General features: G+C 35.7%; 2 protein-coding genes across 2 annotated transcripts; one reads left to right on the forward strand and one right to left on the reverse strand.

The window, feature by feature from the left end:
* Window positions 1-1714: 1714 nt before the first annotated feature.
* On the forward strand, window positions 1715-3799 carry LOC18601381 (spindle assembly checkpoint component). The gene is given in 8 exon segments (XM_018129741.2): window positions 1715-1837; window positions 1962-2167; window positions 2252-2314; window positions 2423-2442; window positions 2533-2577; window positions 3041-3096; window positions 3706-3761; window positions 3764-3799. Coding segments are annotated over 8 exon segments (555 nt in total). The 5' UTR covers window positions 1715-1764.
* A 1385-nt stretch (window positions 3800-5184) lies between these two features.
* On the reverse strand, window positions 5185-8259 carry LOC18601380 (type I inositol polyphosphate 5-phosphatase 8-like). The gene is made up of 7 exons (XM_018129736.2): window positions 7802-8259; window positions 7607-7697; window positions 7428-7538; window positions 6727-7353; window positions 5991-6254; window positions 5672-5861; window positions 5185-5478 (listed from the first exon to the last, which is right to left on the reverse strand). Exons 1-7 carry the CDS (start codon window positions 7899-7901, stop codon window positions 5383-5385), a joined length of 1479 nt encoding a protein of 492 aa, XP_017985225.1. The 5' UTR covers window positions 7902-8259; the 3' UTR covers window positions 5185-5382.
* Window positions 8260-14020: the final 5761 nt, after the last annotated feature.

Here is a 14020-nt window from a genome sequence, read left to right on the forward strand (position 1 = left end):
TGGTATTTCTTCCAAATGCTTAGAGAGAGATACTTAGTTTTCCAAACAGTTTCAGTAGTTTACTCCCACTAAACTTTGAATCTGTGCCATGATAGTAGGTGCCTCAGCTCGGAATTAGGGCAGGCCAAAGACGGTTAATTTTCAACACGTAATATTGGAACAGAAAATCTCTTTATATATTCTCAAGAATATGAAATCGTTTCTAAGAGCTGATTGAGTTGGTAGCGATTCGCAATTTAAGCATATAGTCTATACTTGTAATGCAAAAAACTTTTACGAGAAAAGGTTGGCTGATTGAAAGCTGCAACTGCAAGTTGTTCTCATTGAGCACAATAAAGTGGGTGGATTCGATGTGTTATCTTTAAAATCCAAATGAACTTTTAATAGTGGAAGCAATGCCTTCACTTTTGCTTCTACTGTCACTAATGAATCATGAATATTCTTCCCCATTGAAAATATGGCATATATATATATAGATTTTTCTCATGTCCTGTAGTTTTCGTTTCACTTTTTTTTTTTTTTGGGGATCTTTTTCACTAGCTCTCAAGCAAACAAAAAGATTGATTGACCCACACTCATAGATGAATGCAAGTACACCCTAGTTGATATCACTAGCTAGTTAAAGGATCCAACAGGAAAAAGGGCTTTGATTTCTCCATATTATATGCCTTACGGTCTGCCAATTATGCAAAAATCACATTGTTTTCGCTAATCAAAAGCCGGATAAATGTCAAGTGAGGTATGCCATGATCAATGCAGCTGAGCTGATGGAATGGAAAAGTGATGAAAAAAGAGAGAAAAAAAATCTCAGCACAGTGTAGTATTGCACACAACAGCACAAGTCACCATCTCCCATCATTTTCTTTCATTAATTTCTCCACAAAGAGCAAAAAGTTTGATCAAGACAAAGTATTTAGCCCCAACCCAAAGAAAATCAAGAAACGCTACTCCCAAGTGGCGTCTGTCGGGTTCCCAGGTGTTCCGGGTGGATTGAGTTGTCAATTCAGGGATGTGAAATAATCTCTGAAAATACAGAGAAACCAGGTCACATGGACTTGATTTCTACCCTTCCGGGGATGTGACTAACAAGTTCATCCCATTTTCACCTCCAACACTAGTTTTTCTTTCTTTTTCTTTTCCTGATAACTAAAAAAAAGAACATAGCTGCATGCTTTCACAGCATATAATGAGATTGCTGAAAAGGCTTGCTTGTTAGGAGTGTGATGAGGATACAACTTTGGTGTTGTGCTTGTCCAGCATGCTTAATTATGGACAAATGCTATTGTTCAAACTAGCCAACGCACCAGCTTTTCACAATTCGGATTAATCCAAAATCAATAATTTTTGACCCCACACAGCCTTAATTCCCTAAAACTAAGTCTTGGAAAATTTATTTTTATAAAATCGTAGTGTTACGATACTCATTTCCATTTTTTGCAGCCCATTCTTCTTCGATTTTTAGTCATTAATTAAATTTGTTATCTTTTTATAATAATAACAATGTTGTTTATAATAAAGTTACAATAATACTACGAGCATCTTTTATGCACACTAAAGCATTACACTGGGTGTCGGGCTTAGGCCCAAGCTTGATTAACCTTCCATATTGGACCTAAGCTCAAGCCCACGATTCTGCCTCGAAGAGACACGCGTTAGGCCCTCTCTTGTTTTCAATTAAGTGTTATTTGCTTGCCATGTAAACTTTTGAAAAGGCTCTTCATTTTGTTTTCAAATTTCTTAAAACTAACAGCACTAAAAGGCAAAATGGCGGGAATTGATCCATCAAAAAATCTCCTTTCTCTAATCCGTGACTTCGCTTATGAGAAATCTCAAGGAGGTAATTATTTCTGAATATATTTCTGTTTGATTTCCAAGAAAATATAGGAAAAGAAATGGAAACAAAATTAAAATATTCAAATCAAAGCTTTTTTCACTTCTTTTTCTGTATTTTCGTTGCAAAGTAAACGAGAGTTTTATAGTGGAGAGGACATGTACAGAGAGAAGAGTGGCTAGCTTAACGAAACAAGTCGAAGAGCTTCGATCACAGTTTGAAGTAGCGAATTCGGAATTTAACGAAGCGAAACGTTTGAAAGAAACAACTGAGCAAGAGCTTAAAGGCTTCGAAGTTGAATTAGCTTTGAACGAAGCTTTGATTCAAGCAGTAGAGGTTCGTTAGATTTCGATTCATTTTTAAAGATTTCACTAATTTGTTTCAAATTTTTTTTAAAAAAAATTTTAAAACTATTTGCAGGCCAGGATTGCTCTGATTCAAGATGAAATATTCAAAGTTGGATCTGAAATAGAGGCGCTTAAGGTACTAAAGACTTCAATGTTAGGATTTGTGATTGTCTAAATTATGATTAATTTTTGTTTTTGTACTCATTAAATTTTTATTTGAAAATTTTGCATGGATTATGTGAAGAATAAAGAAGCAACATTAAGGTAAAAAAAATCACCTATTTTCTTTTCATTATACTTAAAAAGAAGAAGAAGAATCATCGCTGATTTTATGTCTTGTTCAATTTTATGCAGAGATGAGTTTATTACTGAAATGGTTGAGTTCAATGATAAGATAAGGTGTGCATAAATCATTTGAACATTTGCATAAGCATATTATATTCTTCTCTTCATAGATATGCTATAGCTGTGATCTAGCTGTTTGATGAGTGGATGATCATATTTTTTGTTTTCTCATATAAATCTGCATTATTGAATGTATATCTTACCAATGACCAGTATGTAATTTTTGTTTTAATTGCCTCTATTAGTTGAGGTAAATGCCAGTATCCTCATGAAATAGTTGTCATTATTGCATCTGGTATGTAAAGATAAGCTATAAAACAAGGGCAGGGGAACCTAATAGCAAAAATATTATTTGGGGACTTAAAAGGATCATTATTATTAGATTGTTCATTCTTTGCAACAATATTTGATGATTTGTGATTTGCTGCGAGTCTGCGATTCTAATGTATTTTGGCATGTGCGCTTGTTGCTTGCTCCTTGGAAATGACTTATTTATTGAATATCACTTGTTACTCAGGAAATTCCAAGAGACAATAGCTTCTGATTTTCAGTATACTGTTGGCAGTACAGCAGGTTTTTGGCCTTTAAATTCATTCTGTTTTGTATCCTTCAATTGTTTGGATTATCTTAAAAGATGCTCCTTTTTCATTTTTTTCCATTGGTACTGATCTTAGTTAATGGCATCAGACTTGTTGCACCCTTTTTTTAATTAAAATAGAAAAATGTATGACTTCATGACAATGCACTCCTTCTAATAGAACATTTTGATCACCCCTTTATGACTCATGAGCTTTTTATGTTAGTTACATAAATCTACATCTTTATGCTTCAAATTGCTTCAACTATTTTGATGCCCAAAAGATTATTTTCTAGTAATAGTTTATCACAAATAAGCTTAAGCCAAAAATTTAGTCTTGACAGCTATGTCGAAAAATAAATGCTTCATATAGATTGCTCATCTTGGCAATTCATTAAGAACAGAGTAGCAATGTTGGAGACAAGACATTTATCTTGTGAAAAAAATAACCGCAAGGTCTGATTGCAGAATTATGTTACAAACCAAAAAACAAGTAGTGAGTCTCAAATTGTAACTGATCTCTCCAACTTCTGACCTCCTCCTTTTTTCCCTGTCCTCTCTTTTCATGTTATAAAAAACTAAAGGAACGTTTACTTTTGCTTCAGAACAAGGCCATATATTTGTAAAGAAGGAAGTTACTGCAATTGGTGCAAGAACTGTTGAGGATCAGTTTGCCCATATTGTTTCTCAAATAACTAAAGAACAGGAAGAATACCTTGCAGAACAGAACATCCAAAAGCAGGTAACTAGTTTTCTGTGCACTAGAAACATTAGAAATATTACTAATAAGATGCATTGTCAAAATGTGTTTAACTTAGTTGCTGAAATTACTTGAGTGTTCATTCTTCTATAAATTTCTTCCCTTCCACTGTGAGAGCGTGAGTTGGAAAGATACCTGTCAAAAGTTTTACTAGAAAATAATCCAAGAGTGATCAAGGGGTTCAAGAATCATGCAGGTTCAACTGGAGTTGGTTGACATTGAAAGGAAGGCATGTCTGATTGAGGCATTGATGCAACAAGCAAAAGCATTAGAAGAGTTGACAAGATATCCTAATCAAATTTATATTTGGAAATACATATTGAAGCGTCACTAATTAAGCATAAAGTCTTGATCAGAAAGAAGTCTGATGTGAAAGAGATAATATCTTGGGCATGTTATGCTAATAAATCATACAATAATTATCTCAGAGCATTTCTCTGCATGTGACTAACCCATCTAAGCAGAAATTTGGTTTATGGGTTTAAATACAAGCTGTTTTCTTCACTGGTTAATTTTCTACTTGGTTATCGAGAAAAAGGGATGAAAGAAAAAAATATTGGAAGCTAATAACCAATAGAAGTTTAAATCTTTTATTGAATTATATTTTCTCGAAGCCTTAGTTATGAAAAAGATATTTATACTTTGGATCATTTCGTTTCTGGAAAATATATTTATCTGAATACAGGCCAGGTTAGGCAAAAACATATAGATTTGAATATTTGCGCTGGCTTTTATGATCTCTGCTTTTTTTTCTTGGAGGTGCTGCTCCAGTTACCATCTTTTGTGATGAAAACTAGTAGCTGTTAAATGTCTCCTTGACTGGAAATAAGCAGACTTCTGAACTGGAAAAGATATGTGCTTTCCTTGGTGAGGAGTTACAGAAGAGATGTATATGTCCCAGTTGCCTTCTGGAAAATGTGGAGACCTTGGCTAAAGTTCTTCAGGAAAGTGAGGCAAACTGATCTGTTGTAAGTCTTTTACATGCTGACGTTTCACCCACGGTGTTGATGTTATCAAATAAAACTTGAACGAGAACTTTTGGAACTATACAATAATGGAACTTGATTATATAGTATGGCCACAATTGGCGCCCTGAAGTCAAAATAAGGGATAAAGACATAGTACCTCCTATTCAGTGCAGAAGGTAAGAAACAATTTGCCCATAGTTTGAAGTGTTTTTACATGCCAAAATTTTATAAATATCCATTTCTGCTTCTTGTTGACAACATTTAAATAGAAAAATGCCAATGTTCTTCTCTTTTAAAAATCTCTTATCATACTGAATAAGAGGTTTCATGTATCTCAGTTCTCAATCAATGTTCAATTCTTGATCGATTCTACTTACATTTATTGAATTATAAACACTAGTTTTCGCATGTGGATCTAACTCATAACCAAGTCATTAACCTTGTCCCAAAAAAAAAAAGAAAGAAGATTATGAAATAATTGTGCCTCCTCAAAGCCGGCCTGCAGTGATAATTATTAGCTGAAGGCCAGCTGAACCCACTCTCATAAGGTTTATCTACAGTTTTTGCATGTGTGTTGAAGATGCTTCTGTATCCTTTACAATCAACGATAGCAATGTAGATTTGCCCTCTTCATCATTTCTGCTTGTCCCCTGTGATGAAAATATGATCATGCCATGATGATGTACAATACTTCACATTCACAAACTTAGCTCAAAACTTGCTCAACTGTACTTTTATAAATACCAGTATTATACGTAGGAAAAACATGCTAAAGTTATCTCTGCAGTGATAAGGCCAATGTGCTATAGTGGTACAGCCTAGAGTAAGTACGAGAGAACTTACAATTTGTTCTGGGGGCATAATGTTAGGAACAATGGTGTCCTTGTCAACAAATCTTGGATTAGCAGACTTCATGACTTCTATCTGTGTTGAGAATAGGGCAGAGACTGGCCGATGATCAGAAAACTTACTCTCACTGCGAAAGTAGGATAAAAGTTTCACTCCTTTACCATACCACAGAATTCTATCACACCTGCGACCAGACATGCATCATGGTAATAAGTTTGTCATAAATTCAAGCCTTACATATAGTGGCTACGCCCTAATTGCCTATTTTAACAATAAGAATTTGATTCTGTAAACGTTATTGACTGCACAATACCATGCTGGAGTCCTTTGTTTTTCTCCTGATCTGTTGGGAAGGCCACCTGAATATCGATTGCAATTTGATGAAGAATACTTATATGTTGGTGCAAATTCGATGTTCCCCTCTCTCCAACCTTGAAACACGCCTCCATCTTCTTGTTCCCTTCGAAGCTGATCAAATTCCTGCAGTGCTTTCCAGTCTTGCTTCTTTATCAGATTCCTAGCTGAATTGTCCCCCAAGTCTAACCTATAGTTGAGATCGCCGAACCAGAATATTCGACTGCTCCACAAAATGATAAAATTTATTTCATGAATTTGGATTTTCTGTTCAACTAATAAGCATAAACTTCATATCACTTTGTAAAGGTGTAATGTAAAAACCTTTTAGAAACTTACAAAGTTTTGCTGAAAACAAACTAGATGCAAAAAAAGTGTGGACCATTAATAAAATTTTAACATGTCAAAAATTAAATGCTAACTGAAGTCTCCTTGAAATTCAGAAACTGATAGCTATAGGACCATTTAGTAGTAGAAATTTGTTAGACTGAAGGTTGTTAAATGAGGTAAAAAGTTGGATTATTGCTATCTGTAAAAAAGAATTTTCCCCCGGTTACCAAACGGAGCCTCAGAATAGTTTTGTATTCTAGAACTTTAAACTGATTATAGAGATTTAGATTACTAATTGCTATATCATTCCTCCATAGGTCAAATCTGTTGTTTGTTTGAACAATGAAGAAGGAAGAATTACTCACTCATGCCCTAAGATGGTGAGAGGGTGAGGATTGTCATCATCTTTGGCTGACCGAGGAAAAGAAGTTCGCCTAAAAATCTCGGAGACCTGGTAATTCCTTCGACGCTCATCACCTGTCTTCTCCCCGGAAGCCAAGTGAGCAGCAATAAAGCAAAAGCTGGTTCCTTCGATTGACATGCTAACTGAAACTGAACCTTTATTTCCCAGATAGCCCATGATTCCACAAGCCACTGAACTGACCTTCACGTTTGAAACACAGTATTTCCTGAGCAATTCCTTCTTCATCCATACGCTTATAAAAACTCCCACCATCTTCTTGCTTGCCATTAGCTTGTACTTGCTTCCCCCGACCCCGGCCAAGGTCGGCTGCTGACGTGGAGTTCTTGACCTGATCCCTCTCATTCGAGTAGCATCACTTACGCCACTAAAACTTGCTCTTCTTTCGGAAGCAGGAATTTTCACATAATGGTAGTTGTCACTTGGGATTGGATTTAGCATGGGTGTCAACCAAGGGCAACCAAAGTTTTCGTTAAGCGTTTTCCCTATTAGCATGTTCCAATTTGTTGCTTCAGTCGGATCCTCGGCTCCGATCACGGTTCGAGTTTTCAACGGTACAATCTCTTGAAATCTGCAGTTTGAAGGGTTCCAATGTTTTACACTTTCTTTTGATTATATATAAGCATTACATGAACTATTCCATACCCGAGGACATAGATATCAGCAGCATCCTGGGGTTTTAGCCACTCATCTAAATCAACTGCTAAACTGCCTACAGGAGATCTTCCAGCAACATTCCAAGTTCCCACAAAAATTCTGAAACATGATAAAGTGGTTAACATCTTCACCCTTTTTCCTTAACCATTTAAGCCTGGAACACTCACCTTAACTCATTGGTTGAAGTGCATGGATCCATCTCAAACGAACAAACGTAAACATCCTCCATAAAATCATCCCCTTCATCTTCACCTCCATCTGCAACAAAAATTCACCAGTCAAAACCAAAAACATATAGAAGCTTACAGGAAAAGAAGCAAAACCAATTATGGGTGAAAAAGTAGAAATTAAGAAAGCTTAACCTGAACGGTCATCCAAATGGTAAGGATCAGGTTGCTTGTGCTTCCTCGTGAACCAATTCCGAAATCTCCCAGAACTTGACTTTGGGTTCTTGTCATCCATTAACAGCTCCTAAAGAAAATCATGTCTATGCCAAAACAACTGCAAGCAAATGGCAAGGGCAATAATAAGCTTAGTGCAACATGTACAACTTTGTTCCTGCTTTCTTCTTTGCCATGCTTCCAGGTTTCATCGATCTCTATAATAATAATGAGGAAATGTAGTTTTCCCTGTTGAATATCGTTGTGTTCATCGCCATTTTGCAAATAGATGAGCTTGAAAAGATCAAAACAAGGTGACAAACCCACGAAGCTTAAGCATAAATCAAGCGACAATCCCAATAGATTGAAGTAGTGAGAGGGACATAGAAAGAAAGTGCAATGAAAAGTCAAAGCTTGGAAAGATAAGGAGAAACTTCCTTTGCCTTGTATCTTTGGATATATAATTTAATTTTTCTGGATCTGAAGGAACCTAAAAAGAAAAAGGAAAAAAAAAGGATATAGACCTCACAAGGTTCTATCATTTTTTTTTGTCCTTTGATTATTAGAGCTGTTAGGTGTTGTGGCGGTCACGTATGTCTTGTGTATTTGTTACGAGACAAGTTAATTTCCATGTCCAACTCAAAACAATCTAAGATATATAGAGTAAGGGCACACCTAAGATATGGAAAAAATTTTACTAAAATATATTAAGCACTCCATGCATATTTGGTGACATATGCAATAAGATCCTGGAAAGGCCTCCCAAGTCCGAGTTGATTTCCTTGCTTACTTATGAGCAGCTAGACCTTGTTCATCAATGATTGATTGACCCCCATGAACAAAGAAAAGATGCATTGATGTTTTCCATCAACTCTTATATGTAATTGGCTAGCTTTGATTAAAGTAAGGAGTAGATTCTCTTGTATTTATGTAACTTGTATATTATCCTCTGACATGGAGCTATTTTCTCATCGGATTCACTTCTTTCGTGCAGACTAATTATTGTGATAACTGATCATACGGCTGAATATATTTAAAAATATTGATGGCCATAAATATCCTAAATTTATTTGGTATTTCTTAAGTTTTACTACCTTGGTTTCAATCATCCATGAAAATGATGGGGAGTTCTTGACTCTCACAATCAGTCCAAAAGGGAAGCAAAGGGTGATATGGCCCATATCATTTATGAGTACCCCATCGATCCACCTGTGTGGTTGAATTGGATCTCCTCTCTTGCCAACCAAAAACCATGGTCACCATTGCTTTTCTCAAAGTCCTCACTGCCCTTTTAACCTTCACTAGTATTCATCAATGGGGAAGTTTTCTCTCAGAATTGATCCAGCTGCTCATGTGCACAAGGCCCCGGAAGTCACTATCAAGGTCGACCTTAGCCCACAATATCCTTTAACTGATTTTCTTCCTTCATAGTTTTTTCCGTGCCTGGATTGCTATTCAAACCAAAAACAACATAGGATGGAAATGCACTCCTTCTTGCCCACAAAACCAACATAGGGATCAAAAAGACCCACCAAAAGAAAAAAGGAGTAAGGCATAGATTGATAATCAAAGCAGTGCATAACAAGATATTGGTGTTATTATTATTTGATCATCATAATAATTGTATGTTCTTCACTAACCATGCAAAAGTGTAGATAGTATTAATTTTTTGAGAGGAGGAAGGTATAAATTTAATAGAGTAGGGAAGAGTTATTAAATTTAGAATTTAGAATTCAGAAATAGAAAAGAAATTAACAAGGCATGGGACATATACAGGCAGAGCTTTCATAGGTTGCGACATTCTAACGAGCAGCAAATGAGACTCCGCTCTTTGTAGATATCCGTCTATCTCAAAATCATTATGAGACTTTACCTGCCTTGTTCATTGGGGGACCATCCTAGCTTTTCTTTTCCTTTTTTTTTTTTTTTTCAGTATATATAGTAATCGCTAATTACTATGTATATATATATATATATATATATTTATTGAAAGACAAGAATGATTAAAAATCCAAAAAAAATAAAAATGACAACAAAACACAATAAAGAGCTAAAAAGTAATAAAAAACCTCAAGAAATTAGATAATTACAAAAAAAAAAACATAAAAATTTCTAGCTCTAAAAATTCCTACTTTTACTGAATAATATGTTGGATTTAACCTAGTATGACTATATGTTTAGGTATTTCGCTATTTTTTAAAACCTTTTTGTCTCTTTATATGATGGTCACGTGCATCGACTTTGACTAGTTTTATCTACTCTTCTTTTTTTTTTTTTTTGTTACGTCTGATGAGGTAAAAGAAAATAGTTAGGATTTGATTTTTAAATCTCATTCATTAGTGTATATAAAAATACAAATTTGAAAAATGTAAATAGTGGACCGCCACATATATAACTATTTTATCCTTCATTGATGATTTTTTATTAAATTAAATTATTGATTCATTTTTATTTATTTCATTGTTAACATTAATTAAAGTTATTATTAAAAAAAGCTTTCCTTAATTCATATTTTTTATTAAATTAAATATTAACTATTTTTATTTGTTATTAACATTGAAATTCTTTTCAAAATAAGCTTTCCTTAATTAATAAATTTTAGCTAATTATTATCTATTTATTATTTTTATGAATACCGAAATCTTTATTAAAGTAAATTCATCTTAACAAAATTTATAATTTTAGCTATATTAAAATCTAGAGCTTTTATTTCATTGGTCATAATTAAATTGTATCATCGTGATCTATAAATCACAAATATCGTGTTGTAGTTAGCTTTGATAATTGATGACTATAAATATTTAGTTATCACGGTGAAAACAAAGTGTTCGGCCATATAACGTATATAATTAATTAATTATGTTCATTTAAGAAACAGAGAAAAAATTAGCAACAATTATATAGAATACAGTAATTTTTAATTTAGTTTAATCATTAACTAATGTAAGTAATTATCTATACAATACATTGCATATTAAAATTTATTTATTGTATTATTATTTTTCTTATTTCAAAAAAACAAAACTTTGATGTAAAACTTATAATATTTACGTGCTAAGTCATCTACGTGCAACACACGTGTGTGGTGAAGACAAGTCCTCTTAGTAAGGACAAGGACAACAACCATTGGCCCAACCTGGATTGTTTCACCTGTTCTTTTTGGTTTTTTCATTGAGAAAGGAAAATTTTGAATTCAAATATTTAGAGATATATATATATATATATATTATATAACCTTTCAATATATATATACTGCTATACTTGTATTATCCATTCCAATAAAGTTTTCCTTTTACACTGTAAATATACATGATGTAACTAACTAAATTTGTATAATAAGGGTTTTCAAATGTAATTAAAAAATGGGAAAAAAAATTTTTGGCCCTTGAAAGTAAAGTGTTTTTGAAAATAACCTTCCAGATAAATTTAACTATTTTTAGCCACCAGAAAAGATTTTAGGACAAAAATGCCCTAAATGAGACATCTTCAGTGATGTGTACTTTCAAACAAGCGAAAAATTAGAAAACAAATATGCGAAAAATTTTCAAACATCTACTTTTGTGCAAAACATCCAATTTTTTCCCCAGAAGCTTTTGCAAAATAAAATAATAATTTTTTAGAAATTTCGGACATGGCATTCAGATAATACGAAGGGTGATATTAAATCGAACGAGGAACCGGTCGTGATGAATTGAAAGCTTCGAGAATGATGTGAAAGCAGAAATCACTGATACGGTGGTGAATCGAAAGGAGAAAAATGTGAATCTGAAGCAGGAAATGGTCATGCTACAATAAGCCATATGGTCTGTGTGACGGTAGGGTTTTAGAGTTTGTGAAACAGAATGGTGAGAATGTGTGACACGACATGGTGGGAATGTGTGACATGTCATGGTGAGAATATTTGAGACGGGTGTGACATGGCAGGGTATAGAGTTTGTGACATGGCATGGTGGCAATGTGTGACACGTCATGGTGAGAATATGTGAGACGATAGGGTTTAGAGTGTGTGACACGTCAGGGTGATAATGTGTGATACGACACGGTGAGAATGTGACAGGGGTGTGACACGCCATGCTCAGACGTGTGACACGGGAGGGTTATAATGTGTGAAACGGCACAATGATAATGTGTGACATGGGTGTGTCACGACAGGGTTTAGAGTGTGTGACACGCCATAGAGGGAATCTGTGACACGGCAGGGTGATAACGTGTGAGACAGCACGGTGCGAATATGTGAGACGGGTGTGACATGGCAGCATTTAGAGTGTGTGGCACGCCATGGTCAGAATGTGTGACACGACAGGGTCATAATGTGTGAAACGACACAGTGATAATGTGTGACATGGGTGTGACACGATAGGGTTTAGAGTGTATGACACGCCATGGAGGGAATTTGTGACATGACAAGATGATAATGTGTGAGACGGCACGGTGAGAACATGTGAGACGGGTGTGACATGGCAACGTTTAGAGTATGTGACACGCCATGGTCAAAACGTGTGACATGGCAGGGTCATAATGTGTGAAACGACACAGTGATAATGTGTGACATGGGTGTGACACAGTAAGGTTTAGAGTGTGTGACCTGCCATGGAGGGAATTTGTAACACGCCAGGGTGAAAATGTGTGAGACAACACTGTGAGAATATGTGGGACAGGTGTGACACAACAACGTTTAGAGTGTGGGACACGCCATGGTCAGACGTGTGACACTGCATGGCTTGAACGTGTGAGAAGCCATGGGTTTAATATGTGACACGCCATGGTGTGAAAGAAGGCGGGCAAATGACGAGGAAGGCGTTTGGACTTCCACTGAACGAATGAAATGAATATAAAAGGCCATTTCGTTTTAATTAAATATTTTTCTGAAATCGCAAACGTCTATGTGAAGGAAGTAAGAGAGTTTCATTCATTCCTCATTCCGAAAGGTAGCAGAAAGTTCGACTTCGTTCTTTGCAAGCTTAACTACATCACAGTAACAATGTTGATTATCAGTAAAGAGGTCAGTCGCTCTACAATTAATCTTTCTTCTATTCGTTGATTTTTTACTGGGTTAGTTTGCTTAAACTGTTGATTTTTTGCTGATTTGCTGGGTTGTTTGGTGTTTTTTTTTTGCAATTGTTATGCTTTGCTTGAACTGTTTTCTTCCTGGTTTTATGGTCATACCAAAGTGTTGAAGGGGGTCCGTGTCTGCATATGGCGTGTTGTGAGTTAACTGGTTTTTGGGTTTTTAGCGTGTCACGGCTGTTCTTGGTGTGTTGTGGGTTAACTAGTTTTTGAGTTTTTAGCGTGTCACGGCTGTTCCTGGCGTGTTGTGGGTTAATTGGATTTATGGGTTTTTGGTGTGTCACGGCTGTTTCTGGCGTGTTGTGGGTTAACTGGTTTTTTAGGTTTTTGGTGTGTCACAGTTGTTCCTGACATGTTGTGGGTTAACTAGTTTTTGGGTTTTTTAATGTGTCACGGCGTTGGTGTAACGAGTCAGTAATTACAATGATTGGCGTGTCACGACACTAATGCATGGCGTGTTACAACATTTTACTTGATATGCATGGCGTGTAACAACATTTATTTCTTTCTTCAGTATACCTTGTTTCCACATTATGGGTTAATTGACTCGTGCATGTGTGCCATGTTTTACAGGTGTAGTCCAGTCAGTATGAGGATCTTGATAGTTTGCTTCTTATGCCGAGGGAGAAGTGAGTGTTCAATGTCGCTATCAACACCCACTGTAAGTGGTCACAGCTGCATTACATCAACAAGACTCTTCAAGAGAAAGGAGAGTATGATGCAGTGAAGAGTACTTGTTTCGGAATGCTGTTGGACTTATATCCACAAGGCTACTTCAGCACTGGTCTCCTGCATAACATCATGATTTGTCGAACCAATGAGACAAAGGCAATGAAGCACGAGCTATGGTTTGCCATTGGCAAGACCAAGGGGCGGATATCAAAGCAGGAGTTTTGCCTTATCATCGGACTGAAGTTTGGTCCAATGCCTGATGTGTTCATATGACCATACGAGGTTGTTGTGGATGGAATTCATGCCAGATACTAGAATGGATAGTAGAGCATTAAGTTGCAAGAGCTGCTTGATACTTTTCGAGGAGGCAACTTTCAGCCACCAGGCGACGCGACCAAGATGGCACTTGTTTTGATCGTGAATAACATTTTATTTGGTCAAGACTACCGTAGATGGGCGACG

This window comes from Theobroma cacao, chromosome 4 (assembly GCF_053813885.1).
Source record: "Theobroma cacao isolate CCN51 chromosome 4, ASM5381388v1, whole genome shotgun sequence".
Classification (NCBI taxonomy): Eukaryota; Viridiplantae; Streptophyta; class Magnoliopsida; order Malvales; family Malvaceae; genus Theobroma; species Theobroma cacao.